The sequence below is a fragment of the Lissotriton helveticus genome, chromosome 5_1, assembly GCF_964261635.1.
Source record: "Lissotriton helveticus chromosome 5_1, aLisHel1.1, whole genome shotgun sequence".
In the NCBI taxonomy this organism is placed as follows: Eukaryota; Metazoa; Chordata; class Amphibia; order Caudata; family Salamandridae; genus Lissotriton; species Lissotriton helveticus.
The window spans coordinates 2,023,141,566-2,023,156,649 of record NC_136065.1 but is presented as its reverse complement, the minus strand read 5'-3'; the positions used below and the strand labels follow the sequence as shown (position 1 = coordinate 2,023,156,649).

The window sequence follows — 15,084 nt, the reverse complement described above, 5'->3', positions numbered from 1 at the left end:
GATGAATGGGCGAGCGGAGGTTGGGCCGAACGGGACACAGAGGCGGGAAACTGGAGATCGGAACGGATGGTGAACAAAAAAGGCACAACAAGAAAAGGAAATACAAGGACTAAAACAGCAACCCTTGACCTTGCTTCCAGGCAGGTCGCTCCCCACGCTGCGTAGCTCCACCAGACTGCGCCCGTACACCGGCCCTACTGCTGTAGAGTTCGAGGCACACCTCCACCCACAGGCCACCACCTGCGCCTCATCCCTGGTGTCCAGTGGTAGGCCTTAGGTTTGTTTCTCTGCCGTTCTTCACCGCGCTTTGCTTTGCGCTTGTGCTCACTTTATTTTGCCTGCTTTGTGCCCCTGGTGTTGAGTATTGCTGTTTCATTATATTACATTGTATTATTGTATTTGCTCTCCTGTTTTGTCCCTCTGTGCCCGTTTGCCTCTGTTCCCTTAGGTTTGCTTTTCTGCCATTCTTCACCGCGCTTTGATTTGCGCTTGTGCCCGCTCTATTTTGCCTGCTTTGTGCCCCTGGTGTTGAGTACTGCTGTTTTATTGTACTGCATTGTATTATTGTATTTGCTCTCCTGTTTTGTCCCTCTGTGCCCGTTTTGCCTCTATTTCCCCGCTGGTCCCGCTTCCCGCCACTGCGTCCCCTGTGGCCCCGCTCCCATTTGTCCACTCCCCCAGCTGCTCCTCCCTCCCACCACCCCTTCTTTGGTGGCTGCGTGCAGTGGGCGCGCCCGCTGGCGCACCCAAGGCGCACCCAAGGCAATCCCGTCTGCGCCCGTCGGCACCTGGGCAGCGCTCAGCGCCAGAATTCCTGGTGCCCATGAACACCACGACGCCCGAATGCGCTACAGTGCCAGCACACGCCACGCACTCAACCCCGGACGAGAACACACCTGCTTCCAGGCCACCCGAAGCGCACCAAAGGACCCTTCACCTGCCGTGACCACACCTCCACCCAGGAAAGAACCCACTACCTCAGATGCATCCTCCTCAACACCTGCTCAGCCCGCAAACACGCCGTCAAACTCTGGGACCTCCTCGACTCCACCTCCCCAGACATCGCCATAGCCATCCCGGTAGGCTACAAGATCTCCCGCAGAGACTGTACCAAGGAAGTAGGAGGAGGAATTGCCATTGTCCACAAGAACACCCTCAGAGTCTCGACCAATACCGACAACACCCTCAGCACCGCCAAACACATGCACTTCCAGATCCACGGCGATTCCAACACCACCCTCAGAGGAACCCTCATCTACAGATCCCCGGACCCCGACCACTCCATCGCCGACTTTGTCAGCACACACGCCCTCGCCTCCACCGACTACATCATTCTCGGGGACCTGAACTTCCACTTGGAGAACAACAATGACACCAACTTCACCACCCTGATCAACAACCTCGCCAACCTCGGACTCAGACAACTCGTGACAACACCCACCCACGCCACCAGCCACACGCTTGACCCCCTCTTCTCCGCAAGCCCCCACGTCTCCTTCAACCACACCACCAAACCCCACTGGACCAACCATCACTGTATCCACTTCACCTTCAGAAAATCCACCGCGCACCGCCACGCCCAACAGATTCCCCGGCATTGCTGGACCAAAGCCACCAAAGACCAGCTAACAACCACCCTCCTGCAGAGTCCACCCACTGACCCCAGCTACCCCGACACCACCATCTGCAACTTCAGACAGAGGATAGACGAATGCGCCAACACCCTCGCCCCGCTCAAGAAACCCTCCAACAGCTACACCAGCAATAAAGCCACTTAGTTCACCAAAGACCTCCAGGCCTCCAAGCGAACATGCCGAAAACTGGAGAAAAACTGGCTCCGGGAGCGAACACTGGACAGCTTCACAGGCCACAAGAACGCCACCCGCAGACACCATCACCTCATCAGATCCACCAAAAGGGCCTCATTCAAAGACCGCCTAAATAATAACCCATACAACAGCAAAGAGCTCTTCAAAATCATGAAGGAAGTCTCCAACCCCAGCTCCAACACCAACGACATACCACCTTCGCAAGACCTCTGCGACTCACTGGCCAACTTCTTCCACCACAAGATCACCAACATCCACGACAGCTTCAATGTACCGGCCGCTTCGACAAACTCTGAAACCCCCGCCCCCAAGTCCACCACCCGCACCAACCGCCTGCTCTCCTGGACCAGCATCAACGACAAGGACACCAGCGAGATCATGAACACCTTCCACTGCTAGACCCATGCCCTAACCACATCTTCAACAAATCCAGCACAGCCATCACACCCCGTCTCTGGAAAGTAATCAACATCTCCCTCGAGACAGCAAACTTCCCGGAAAGCTGGAAGCACGCTGAGATAAACGCCTTACTCAAGAAACCAAAGGCAGACCCCAAGGACCTCAAGAACTTCCGGCCCATCTCCTTGCTCCCGTTTCCAGCAAAGGTAATCGAGATAACCGTCAACAAACAACTGACCTGCTATCTCGAGGAGAACAGCATCCTGGACCCATCCCAGTCCGGATTCCGCAGAAACCGCAGCACCGAAACAGCCCTCATCGCCACCACCGATGACATCAGGTCCCTGCTAGACAAAGGAGAAACAGCAGCCCTCATCCTCCTAGAGCTGTCAGCCGCCTTCGACACGGTCTGCCACCGAACAGTACAAACACGCCTACATGACGCCGGGATCCAAGAGAAGGCCCTGGACTGGACCACATCCTTCCTCTCTGGCAAAACAAAGAGCGTCCGCTCCAATGTCACCGAGATCATCTGCGGGGTACCCCAGGACTCATCCCTCAGCCCACGCTGTTCAACATCTATATTGCACCCCTCGCCCATATCGCCCGACAGCACAACCTCAACATCATCTCCTACGCCGATGACACCCAGCTGATCCTCTCCCTCAACAAAGACCCTCACACTGCCAAAACCAACCTCCACGAAGGAATGAAGGCCGTAGTCGAATGGATAAGGAACAGCTGACTAAAATTGAACTCAGACAAGAAGGAGGTCCCCTTCCACGGATCCACCCCTTCAGCATGGGATGACTCCTGGTGGTCGACAACATTGGGAACTGCCCCAACACCCACCGACCATGCACGTAAACCTAGGGGCCACCTTCGACTCTACCCTCTCCATGACCAAGCAGGTCAACGCCGTATCCTCCTCCTGCTTCAACATCCTCCGAATGCTCCGCAGAATCTTCAAGTGGATCCCCACCAAAACGAGAAGAACAGTCACCCAGGCCCTCGTCACCCGCAGGTTGGACTACGGAAACGCCCTCTACGGAGCAACTTCGGCCAAACTACTGAGACGGCTGCAACACATCCAGAACACCTCTGCACGTCTGATCCTCGACATTACCCACCTGAGAGACCTGCACTGGCTCCCCGTCCACAAGAGGATAACCTTCAAGCTCCTCATCCACGCTCACAAAGTACTCCACAACACCGGATCAGCATACTTCAACCGATGACTCAGCTTCTACACCCCTGCCCACCGGCGCCTCTCTGCCGGCCTCGCTCTCACCACAGTCCCCCGCATCCAAAGAACAATCGCTGGCGGCAGATCTTTCTCCCACTTCGCCACCAAGACCTGGAACAGCCTCCCCCCCCACCTATGGCAGACCCAAGACCTACTGGCTTCCAGAGGACTCCTCAAGACCTGGCGCTTCGAACCGTAGCAGCACCCCCCCAGCGCCTTGAAACTCTTGCGGGTATTTAATGCGCTTTACAAGTGATATGATTGATTGATTTATTGATTGATTGAAAACAGAATACAAGCAGAATCAGACTGAATGCCATAATAAGGACAGAGTGCAGCGTTAAAAAAGAAGGCAAACAGGGACAGCGTGAGTACCCCTGTACCTATGGCCCACCACTAGGCCATCAGGGATGAGGTGCAGGTGGTAGCCTGCGGGTGGAGGAGAGCCTCAAACTTACGGCAGGGCAGCAGTAGTGAGCTGAGTGACACGAGCACAACAGGTGGTGCTGTGCGGCGGGGGAGCGACCTGCCTGGATCAGGGTCAAGGGTTGCTCTCCTCACCGCACAGCGGCCGCCATAAGAAGGTGAGGTGGGAGGGAGAGCAGCTGAGAGATGGGAGTGGGATGAATGGGCGAGCGGGGGATGGGGCCGCAGGGGACACAGCGGCGGGAAACTGGAGATCGGAACGGACGGGGGAAAAACAAGGCACAACAAGCAAAGGAAATACAAGGACTAAAACAGAATACAAGCAGAATCAGACTGAAAACTATAATAGGGACAGAGTGCAGAGTTAAAAAAGAAGGCAAACAGGAAACAGGGGCAGCGTGAGTACCCCGATACCAAATGGAATAATGCCATGTCTAGCACACAGAGCAAAGACCCTACAGTGTTGCAAATGGAACAATGCCAAGGCTAGCACACAGGGCAATTATGCTACGGTGTGACAAATGGAACAATGCCATGGATAGCACACAGAGCAAATATGCTAGTGCTACAAATGGAACAATGCCATGGTGCACATAGCGCAAAGATGCTACTATGATGAAAATGAATCAATGCCATGGCTAGAACACACAGCAAAGACGCTACAGTGCTGCCAATAGATCAATGCCATGGCTATCTCACAGCACAAACACTACAGTACTGCAAACAAAACAATGCCATGGCTAGCACAAAGCTCAAAAATACAACAGTAGTTCAGGTGTGGCTTGGAAAGCCAACATAGCGGCCACAGTCTAATCGCGCTCCGAGCGTCCATGCTGTGATCCGAAATTAATCCATCACTCATTCTGTTCAGAGGAGCTGGGTTGGTGAAGATTTTGATCCGAGCAGTGTGGTGAGTGCTGTTTCCTGGTGTTTGACTGCCCCAGAGAGGGAACAGGTGCTCCAAACCTCGCAGATGCTGAGGGAGAGACACAAGCCGGGGCCTGAGCGGTCACCTCCGTCTGGAGTCCTGGCCCACCGTCCGCGGGGCAGCGATGGAGCCAGGGGCTTGGTTGCGGCCCTAGAGGTGAGCAGACTGGCAGGCTTGGGGGGTGGGCCCTGCGGCATCTAGTGCCTTCCGGCCGACATCCTGGGACCGTGATGGGCCTGTGAGCAAGGAGGCCTAGCCCTCCACCCTGGAGTGCTGCAGTTTGCCCTAGGAGACATTCGACCGGGGATTCCTCACTGTGCCCCATCCGTGGAGAGGGCGGAGCTGCCCCCGTGACCCTGAGTGCTGCCCGGCGAAGGCCCCACATACATCCGAGGCCTGGGGAACCATATTGGTCACAGTCACAGCCTACACATAGTCCCTGCAGGCGAGGGGGCCTAGAACCTTGTCCCAGCCGCTGTGCTTCCACCCACACTCTACATCAGTGGGGGCAGATTAAGTGGCGGTCGAGGAGGCCTGTGTCGATGGCAAGGCCACCTGCACAGTGCTGTTTACTACCAATAGTACAAGCTTGTGAGACGGGCTGAGAGACTGGAATAGAAGGGCGTGGGGTGCAGGGAGCCCCCTACTTATTTTTAATCACTTTTGGGGTGGTGGGTGTGACCCCCGGAGCCTCTGCAGCGATGCTAAGACCAGAGGTTTGACATCGTGCGGGGAGCGCTGTCGGCTGGGCGGTCCGGCGAGTCTGATTCCCTTACGGGGCCTCTTGGTGGGTTGTTGTGGGCTGCGGAAGCTCCTGAGCTAGGCTCGTGCAGCCTGTGGCCCGGGACATGGCTGAATCTGTGAGGAATCGCTGACGGTGCTTCCCATCTCTGAGCTTTGCACTGCCCTTCCAGCTCTTCTTGGAAGGAGTCATGCCCCCCTTGCCAGTGTGGACACAAATCCGGCATTTGAATACCCAGAGGACCCTCACTTTTACTTCCCTAGGTCAATCGCTATGGTCAGGGACAAACCTGGTGTAGCTGGCCCCAAGCAGGGCACCCTGGATCACTTAACTACAACTGCCGGGGTGCCATCGGAGGCGATGGGGCGGGCACAGTACCGGATAATGTGTCTCTCCTAGCAGTGATCAATGACGCCAGAGATAAATTGTATGCCAAAATTAGCGCAGTTCCTGTGCCAGGATCTTATATAAGCAGTAGACCACATCTCAGAAGCAGAGGCACGGGTATTGACGGTGGAGGAGTCAGTGAGCACCCTCCAGAAAAAGGTCAATAAACTAACTGTGGTCTCACAGGAACTAGCCTCTAGAGTAGAAGGTGCAGAAGGCCATGCAAGGCACAATAACCTTTTTTTTGTGGGCCTGCCAGAGGGATGTGAAGGATCCTCCATGGCCCGCTCTATTGCCCAATGGGTAACAGACCTTATGCTGAATGAACTGTTATCCACATGTTTTGTCGTGGATCGGGCCCACCAGGCGCTGACTAAGAAACCACCCCCAGGCGAGAATCTTAGACCGGTGATCGCAAAGTTATTGAACTATGCAGACCGCAATGCTATCTTGCAGTTTGCCAGGACACATAAAGAGAAGTTCCAACACAACTTGAGGCTCATAATGATTTTTCCTGACTACACGCACCTGGTCCAACAGCAACACCAGTCCTTCGTGGCAGCAAAACATAGGTTACGAGACTTCCATTTTCAATATATGCTTTTATACCCAGCTAGGATGCACGTCATATTCAATTCCAAGTCATTCTTCTTCGACACACCGGAAGCAGTTTTCGCATGGACAGACAAGCACACTCACCTCAAGCCGCAAACGCCACCGCTGCAAGAATCAGACTCCTCCCGGGGCTCGCAACGGAACAGACCTTGCAGGACCAAAACAAAGAGACGCCATAGGTCTGGTTCAGACAGACGATCCTCCAGTCCATAACGCACCTCATGAGTCATCCAGTAATACATCTAGTGGCAAATCATGTTCGCCGTGGATCGCCCTTTACTTGGACTATCCTGTTCTTCACTGTCCTCTAAAGGGGTGTGGATCCCCAGCCATAGGGGGACAAGGCCCTGGACATTCCTATCTCCCCTTGTTAATGTTTTGTGGGTGGGTTGGGTATTGTTGGCGTGTGGACCCGGGTTCCCCTACACCACGACAGATGAGCCTTGTTTCTGGCAGTGTCGGGAGGGGTGTGGGGGGATACTTAGGAACTCAGTTTCATTGCTGTTTTACATGTAGAATTCTTATTTAGATTCAGATGCTATCCTTTCAGTGACTTCATAGATACAGGATGATGGTACAGACTGACACAACCCCCCTTGGGGACCTTACGGTGGATTACAGGAATTTCAGGGGTCTTCTCAATAAAATTAAACGTGGTGCGGTTTTACGCCAGGCAAAAAGATATGGGGATGACATTCGACTCCTAAAAGAAACCCATCTCCTTGGTACAAAAACCCCTTGCCTGGCTAGATTTGGGTACCATTATATATACCACTCAGGATTCACCAGGGGGTCACGCAAGGAAGAGTCCCTTTCCAGGATACAAACCATTGGGTAGATCCGGGGGGCTGATTTGCTATTGTCACGGGTACACTTTATGGTGAACATGTAACCATAGGTAGTATTTATGCTCCCCCTCCACTAGGGGCGACCTCTGTTGACAGGATTTCCAGGATTTGGGGGGAACTGCCAGAGGGCCTCCTGGGTGGGGACTGCAATGACACCATGGGTCCAGTAGATAGACAGTGCAGTACGGACCGCGACCCGCCAGTGGGTCCATCAAAACTGAATTTGTTAGCATCCACTTTAGGCTGGGAAGACATCTGGCATGAATACCACCCCACAGAATGCAGCTACACATGTATGTCCGCGGTACATGGTTCACCGTCCGGATTAGATAATTTTTTTACACCTCGCACATTTATACATACATTTTCAAAGGCCACTCACCTCCCCAGAGAGCTCTCGGATCACTTCCCGATTACTCTTAAATTCCATACTTGTTCCCGTAGACCCCTCTTTAGGTGACGGATGTCCCAATGGAACCTTCGAAGCCAGGACTATCAAGACATGCTGCAATATCTGAATATCTAGACATTAATGCTGCATCTCCTCCGTCTCAGGGAATTCTATGGGAGGCCCTAAAGCCCACCATTCGTGGAGCAGAAATTAGCTATCACACCAAAGAGAAACATGCATGAGAAGAACAATTGGCAGACCTAGAGTCATGCCAGGAGTCCCTGGCGATGCGAATCGGCTGGGACCCAGCCCCTCTCTCTGCAGCGCAACTTGTTACAAGTGCAACAAACAATATCTAATGGGTGAAGCCAAAGAAATTGGGAGGCGTCGCAACATCGGATATATCAATGGGGTGATAAGTCGAGTAGAATGCTCCACAGGATAAGCCAGGTAGACAAATCCCCCGCTGCAGTCCCTACCATATGTGATGCTGAGGGGGTCTTACGCTCCTCGCCGGAACGGACGGCTCGTGAATTAGCATGGAATTTCTGCTCACTATACGAGCATCACGAGCAGCCCTCCCAGGCCCAAATATAGATATCCCACCTCGAAGGCTCACGGATCACATGCGAGACCAACTAGAGGCCACTATTACCACAGACGAGCTTAGCGGGGCCTTGCATGCTCTACGCCCAGGTAGGGTCCCCCAACACAATGGATTCCTATGGAGTTCCTGAGGCTGAATATACACGTATTAGGCCCTCACTTGGTGGCATAGTCTTATTCCTTAACCCAGTTGCCCTCCAGAGGACCCTTCATCATACCACCTTATCTCGCTCATCAACTTTGACCCTAAACTATTAGGGAAGGTCCACGTTGATCGCCTACGGACATGTGTGTCGGACTAAATTCACCTTGACCCATCTGGCTTTATGCCTCATCGGGCTACTCGCCACAACATTTGAAGAGTACATAATGCCATAGTGATGGCCACAGTGTTGGGATGCCCAGGAGCTATAGTATTAGCTGACATAGACAAAACATTCGATGCACTCAGCTGGGTCTATCTATTCAAATTACTTGAGGTGGTACATTTTGGCCCTCGCTTTATAGCATATGTCCATTTACTCTACTCTAACTGAACCGCATCTGTTCGTATATCCGGCCATCACTCAGACCCCTTCCCAATTCACAGGGGCACAAGACAGGGTTGCCCCCTATCCTTGCTATTGTGTGCCCTAGCAGTGGAACATTTGGAGGCATGGGATCAGAGCGACCTGGTGCTCAGTGGATTTGAATGGTCCCAGTCAAGATCAGACCGCATCGCGTTATATCGGATGATGTCCTTTTCATTAGGACGGACCACCTGGGCAACGCAGCTGTCGCACGCGAGGTTCTAAATATATGGGCATCTTCGTGTCGCCATGCCCTAAGATCTCATGGGCAAATAATATCAACCCACTACTTACAAGTCTAAATAGCTAAATGACAATATGGTCCTCCCATCCACTTTCACTATATGTATGGTCTGCCATCTTTAAGGTGGTTTCTCTACCCAGAAATCTCTACAGACTACAAAACTTCCCTTACCAAATTCTGCCATCCTGGTTCACACAAGTAAATGCCATACATGATAAATTTCTCTGGAACGGAGAGGCGATCAGGGTAGTGCTACACACCTGTGCACAGTCCACATACTGGGGATATTGCGGCAGCAGATATCTAAGCATACTATGTGGCCTCTCATATATTGATAATAAACTAATGGTGGTATAACTCCCCAAATGACCCGGCTTTTGCACTAGGACATGCAGCAATGGAGAGGGCTCTCCTTCTCTAGCTGCTCTATAGCTCTAGAAACCTAGATATTTTACCCCCAGCAAGAAGAGTGGTGATTAAGGTCTGGCGGAATACTGTCAGACAGATGGGGCGGTCCGGGACCCTAACCCAGACAACTCCTTTGTGCATGGTACATACCTCCGTACGGTGGCGGTTCTGAGGGATTCTGTGGGTGAGACTTTGTGGGGACATCTACCCTGAGAGATGTAATGTGGGGCACTATATTGAAATCTTTTCAACAGTTACAAGTAGAATTCCAACTACATAGGACACAATTTTACAAATATCTCCAATTCTGCAATGCTTTGAGCCCCTTGATTCATGCTTTAGAGACCCTACCAGAATTTCACCCTCTTGAGGGTCGGCTACTGATAGGGGATCCGGGCTTACATAAAAGCAGGCAAATTTATCAAACATTAATGACTCATACACGGATGACACTTGACAAGACTAGAAGAGCGTGGCAAGAAAATATTCCTGACTTGATGGAGGATGACTGGGCTGAGGACATTGCCAGCCCTCGGGGCGCTGCTGTGTCCACCCGATACCGCCTTATACAGTTTAAGTATTTACACTGCGCATACTACACACTCTGGAAGATGGTTGTTATCATGCTTGAGATGTGAGAGGGAGGATGGGACATTTTTATATTTAGTCTGGAGCTGCACTTCGTAGCAACCATTTTGGTGCAAGGTATTGTACTGTCTAAGCAATGTATTTTCATGGGAACTCCCAATTGACTCACAACTCTTCCTCTTGCACAGTACCGATGAGATAGGGGGAAATAAGTACAAACAACATCTGCTCTTCTTGGCCCTCACTATCGCCAAGCGTGATATTGCCCAGCTGTGGAAGTGGCTTCCCACCGACTGTAGGCAAATGTAAGGCCGGGCTTGACAGATGTATGAGTGCAGAGATTGCGGTGGTTCTGGCCCGTGGCTGCCCCCAAAAACCTAGAAAAAGTTGGACCCGCTGGACAACGTATCGTGGGATAGATCTTCCCCCTTTGAACAATTACTGGAATCTAGTACAGTCTGCATTTTGTTTATGTTGTGTAACCTGCATGTCCCGCAGGCATTGCAATTGTTTAAAAACGCCAGTAGTCCTGATTTATCTTTTTTCTTACAGGTACTTGTAGGGTTATGGCCCAAATTTGATCGAAATAACCAAATTAAATTTGGTATAAAAAAAAAATACAACAGTAATGGAAATAAAATAAAGCTAAGGTCAGGGAGCCTCAACATGCCAGTTATGACATGTGAGAACAAATGGAATCAGCCTATTGATTGGCACAGGCTGTTTGTGGATGTTTTATATGAAAACTTTGAACCTCTTCTGCTTGGGGTATAAATGTGTTATTTACTCATTTGTCCCACGTTAACATCATGACTCTGAACAGTGTTTGCATATCAACTTCATACCTCTCATTTCCTCTAAACTACTGCTGCAGCCACCATCACTAGGACCACAAACAATCGAAACACGTACAGGCCAAATCACCCTCAATGTCATTGTGCAAAATATAGCATTTTGCTCCTCAAGTGGCTGGAAAGGCATTGGTTTGTGCCACTGGTGCATGGATGCCTAAAGTTCTCACTTTTAGGGAATGCAGGTGACTTTGTTCTGTTCTGGAATGCACACTATCTCAGAGCACACAGGACGTCTAAACCCGCTGCCTAACAAGCATAGAAAGATATCATAATACTGAATGGCTGACCTGAACTGCCAATCCAACATTTACAGTCCACTTTAATTTTACCACACAGGTCATTCTTGGATATAGAGGTGGTGAGTACAGGAGGCAGTGTCTGATGTTGTGTTTCAGACATCCAAGTGTGCCATTGTATATAACATTCCTCCCCTACCCAAATGAAAATAAACAATGTGTGCTTCTGCATAATGGGAGAGGAACTCAGTTACTTTTGTATCATTCAATTTTTAAGAAACAACATTTGAAATAGATTCCCAGTGACAGTAAAAGCAGACACTCCACACACCAGACTTTATTTGAAAATCTTCTTACGGGATAAACCTTGTACACATCAAATCACTTTTTCTAGTATGCCTGTCCAAATTATCATAATATCATCAATACATCTGCCCCAGAAGTGCACTGCTGTCAAAGTCTTCTATCTCTTTTTAATAAAAGGGAAGCTCTTATAAATTTGCAGATATGTGCAGAGATGTTGGTATCATGTCAGATTACTCTCATTGCACATTTCCTAAGAATTTAGTAGGACTGTGTATTAGGTCCACAAAACGGAACAATATTGAGATAAGTCAGCTCATATCATGAGTAAATGTTGGACCCGCTAGCTCACAGTGGAGCATCTAACCTCCTAAACCTCGAGAGTTATAAATGCAGTTGGCATCCTTGAACATGACAACCCTTATTCCCAAGGAATTTGTGGAAACAGATCTAACCCTCTGACGAGGAGGAGGGCATAGATGGCTCTACTCCATTGTCCTTCTCATCTCCATACATGCCTGGAGAAGGCTTTTTGATCCCTCCACAAGCCCCCTGGGACGTCTGCACTTTTAAGGCCATGATGGACAACAAGTTGATCCAATCCCCAATATATTGGGTCCTCAAGAACCCAGAAGATTAGACAGAGGGCGGTCCATCTGGTAAAGAGCAAGACACAAGGCAGGAGACACTGAAAAAGCGTGGAGAAGAAGAGTGCCAGACGGGAAGCTGCCCCTGACGTCTGAGGAGTGCCAGGAGAGCACCAGACTCATAAGCCACTTCACCACCCTCCTTGAGGAGAGTGGCTGACTGAGATATATGCTTGTGTGCTGGGGACGAGTGGGAGGTTGAGGTCTGTGAGAAGGGGAATACGATTATCTCCTTTATAGTAATCTCCCTCACCTGAGTTACACTATGCTTTCTTCGTAACTGCCATAACAATGTGAGCAGGTTTTACAATTGCATAGAAGTTTGTTTTCCTTTTATAGTCTGGCCATTCCAGGATGCCTCCTCAACCTCTTGTTGAATATTGGTTTAAATTAAGCCTAGTGAATTAACCAGGTTCTACGATTTACATGGCTTGCAGTAGCCAACCTGGGCACTTGGTGATAGATCAAGGATTTTTATTTTAAGGTGCTGACCTCCCTCACAAAAAAAGCTTCCTCCAAGTTCAATCCAATTTTCCTATGAGCACTTACCTTTGGTTTTCTCTTCATTAACGGGCAGCGTAGTCATTGGTGGTCCTGGCGTTCCTATACCAGTAAAACAAAGAAGAAGAGAAGAGCTACTTATCATACTAATATTGTGTCTTCTTATTCGAACAATAAAACGCATGTGAGAAAGAGAAAAATAGCCTCCAGACTCTTATATCATGGCAGTCTAAGTTTATTCTGCATTGCTCCCAGCACCACAGCGACAAACATTTTCATTTGTCACTTTTGCATGCCTGAAGTTTTACAAAGAGAAGAGACTATAATACATTTTCATATGTTTTTTTAAAATATCTAATTCTTGTAACTAAATATGAACTGTGATAATTAGAAGGGTAAAATACATTGTTGTTATAATCATTAGAATGGTGAAAAACACAAACAATCCAACCATGTTACTACTGAGAGTGTTGTGGGAATACTCTTCTGCCAGAACCAGTTAGAATGATCTAATGCCATGCTTCGGTGTCCTGTCCCAGGAAAGAAGCCTCAGTGCATCAACTAATGCACTCCGTGTGAGTGTGTAAGCCTGCACCCATCTTATGCAGCTATGTTCCTTCCCAGAATGAATGTGAGGGCTTGTGGGCTGTAGCTCATTCACTGCTCTCTGCAGCATTCATGATAACTCTGGTGTGAATTGCCTCTCACCGAATTGAAAAAAACAGACAAGTTTTAAAGAATACAATGGCAGCCTTATCTCATTCTGCTTGAGGGGCAGAAAAACTTCTATATATAGTCTGGATAAATAGAGTTGTCTCCTACAAACACATAATAAAGCAAGGACACTGCATTCTAGTATCTGTGTCCCTGGAACAGTGCAGACCACAGAAAAACAATTCCTATAAAAAATTAATGCATGCATGGCATATTCTCGTGTTAGTGAACAACATGTACAAACCACCATTTTAAAAAGATGCTAAGTTAAAAGAAAAACTCAAATGGAGATACAATCCTAGAAAACTTTCTTGGCTGACATATGTTACTGTCTTCATTTACAGAAGCTGCAATAGTATCATGGAGGCACACCGTAGTATCTGGCAAGCTTTTAATATTTTAAGTTATAGACGAAAAAAATCAAAAAGTGATTCGAGATGACACCTTTTATTACCATGTTGTTTCGTCCTGTTGGTACTTGTTAGACCTGGCATCATTGGCGTGAGTCTTCCTTCCATTCTGCCGAAATGCCTCCTCTGTTTTGATATGTTTTTGCTCGTTATATGCTTTGGGCACTGTGCCACTGCTATTCAGTGCAACAGTGCAAGAGTTACATTGATGTACTAATTGGTGATTCCATGATTGGGTTATTTGATGTAACTGTCAGCCCCTGTACAGTGCACCATGTGTGCCCAGGGCTTGTAAATCGAATGCTGCTGGTGGGCTTGCAGAACTGTTTGTGCCAACCCACAGAAGCAGCTTGTGTCTCAGGCCTGCCATTGCAAAGCCTGTGCGCAGTCTCATACTGCCATGTCGTCTTGGCAAGTGCACCGACTTGTCAGTCCCTAAACCTTCCCTTTGCTTCATATCATACACCCCTATGGTAGGCCCACGGGCAGGGTGCATTGTAAATATAAGGTAGGGAATACTCTGGTGTGTGTAGCATATCCTAGTAGCGAAGCACAGCCACTTTCGTGTTTCACTATTAAAGGCTTCCTGTTCTCCATAGGCTAGAATAGGCAGTTAGATTATTACATTCTTATAATCCTAACTAACTGACTCAGGGAACATGGTAGAAATTCGAATTTAGTATGCCTGAACTCAGAATAATAAAATACATATTTTAGTAAAGTTGGTTTTATATTCTGTGTTTGAAAATACCACTTTTAGAAAGTAGGTATTTTCTTGCCTAACTGTCCAGGCTTGCCTCTGCTAGATTGTGTATTCCTTGTCTGGGTTTGTGAGTGACAGGGCTGGGGGATTCCAGGAGACAGGTTGGGGCAGCCCAGTGATGAATAGAGAGATCTGCATCTAGATGGGAGGGAGGAGTTGCACCTGGGACCTGAAAAGGGCTGGGCGTTCCCTCTTCAATGCTGGCTCCTCCTCCTGTGGCTTGTCTGATGTCTCTGCTCTGCACTGTGAAAGGAGAGAAGGAGTCCTGTCAACAAAGTACTCCAGGGCTGTATCTTCCCTCCCTGTGCTGGCTCTACCTCCTGTGGGGCGGCTGATATCTCTGCCCTGCACAGTGAAAGGGAGAAGAGAGTCATGTAAACAAAGTGCTCAGGAACTGGTTTGGACTAGGCAGAGGCTTCTCTGCCTTCAG

The 15,084-nt window shown here is 49.4% G+C and overlaps 1 protein-coding gene across 1 annotated transcript in view; it reads right to left on the bottom strand.

The window, feature by feature from the left end:
- The window catches only part of LOC144752849 (uncharacterized), a 785,061-nt gene that overhangs the window by 599,415 nt on the left and 170,562 nt on the right, over window positions 1–15,084 (bottom strand). Inside the window, exon 5 of the mRNA XM_078640687.1 lies at window positions 12,816–12,869. Within this exon, the coding sequence (XP_078496813.1) occupies window positions 12,816–12,869 (54 nt within the window). The remainder of the gene's footprint in view (window positions 1–12,815; window positions 12,870–15,084) is intronic.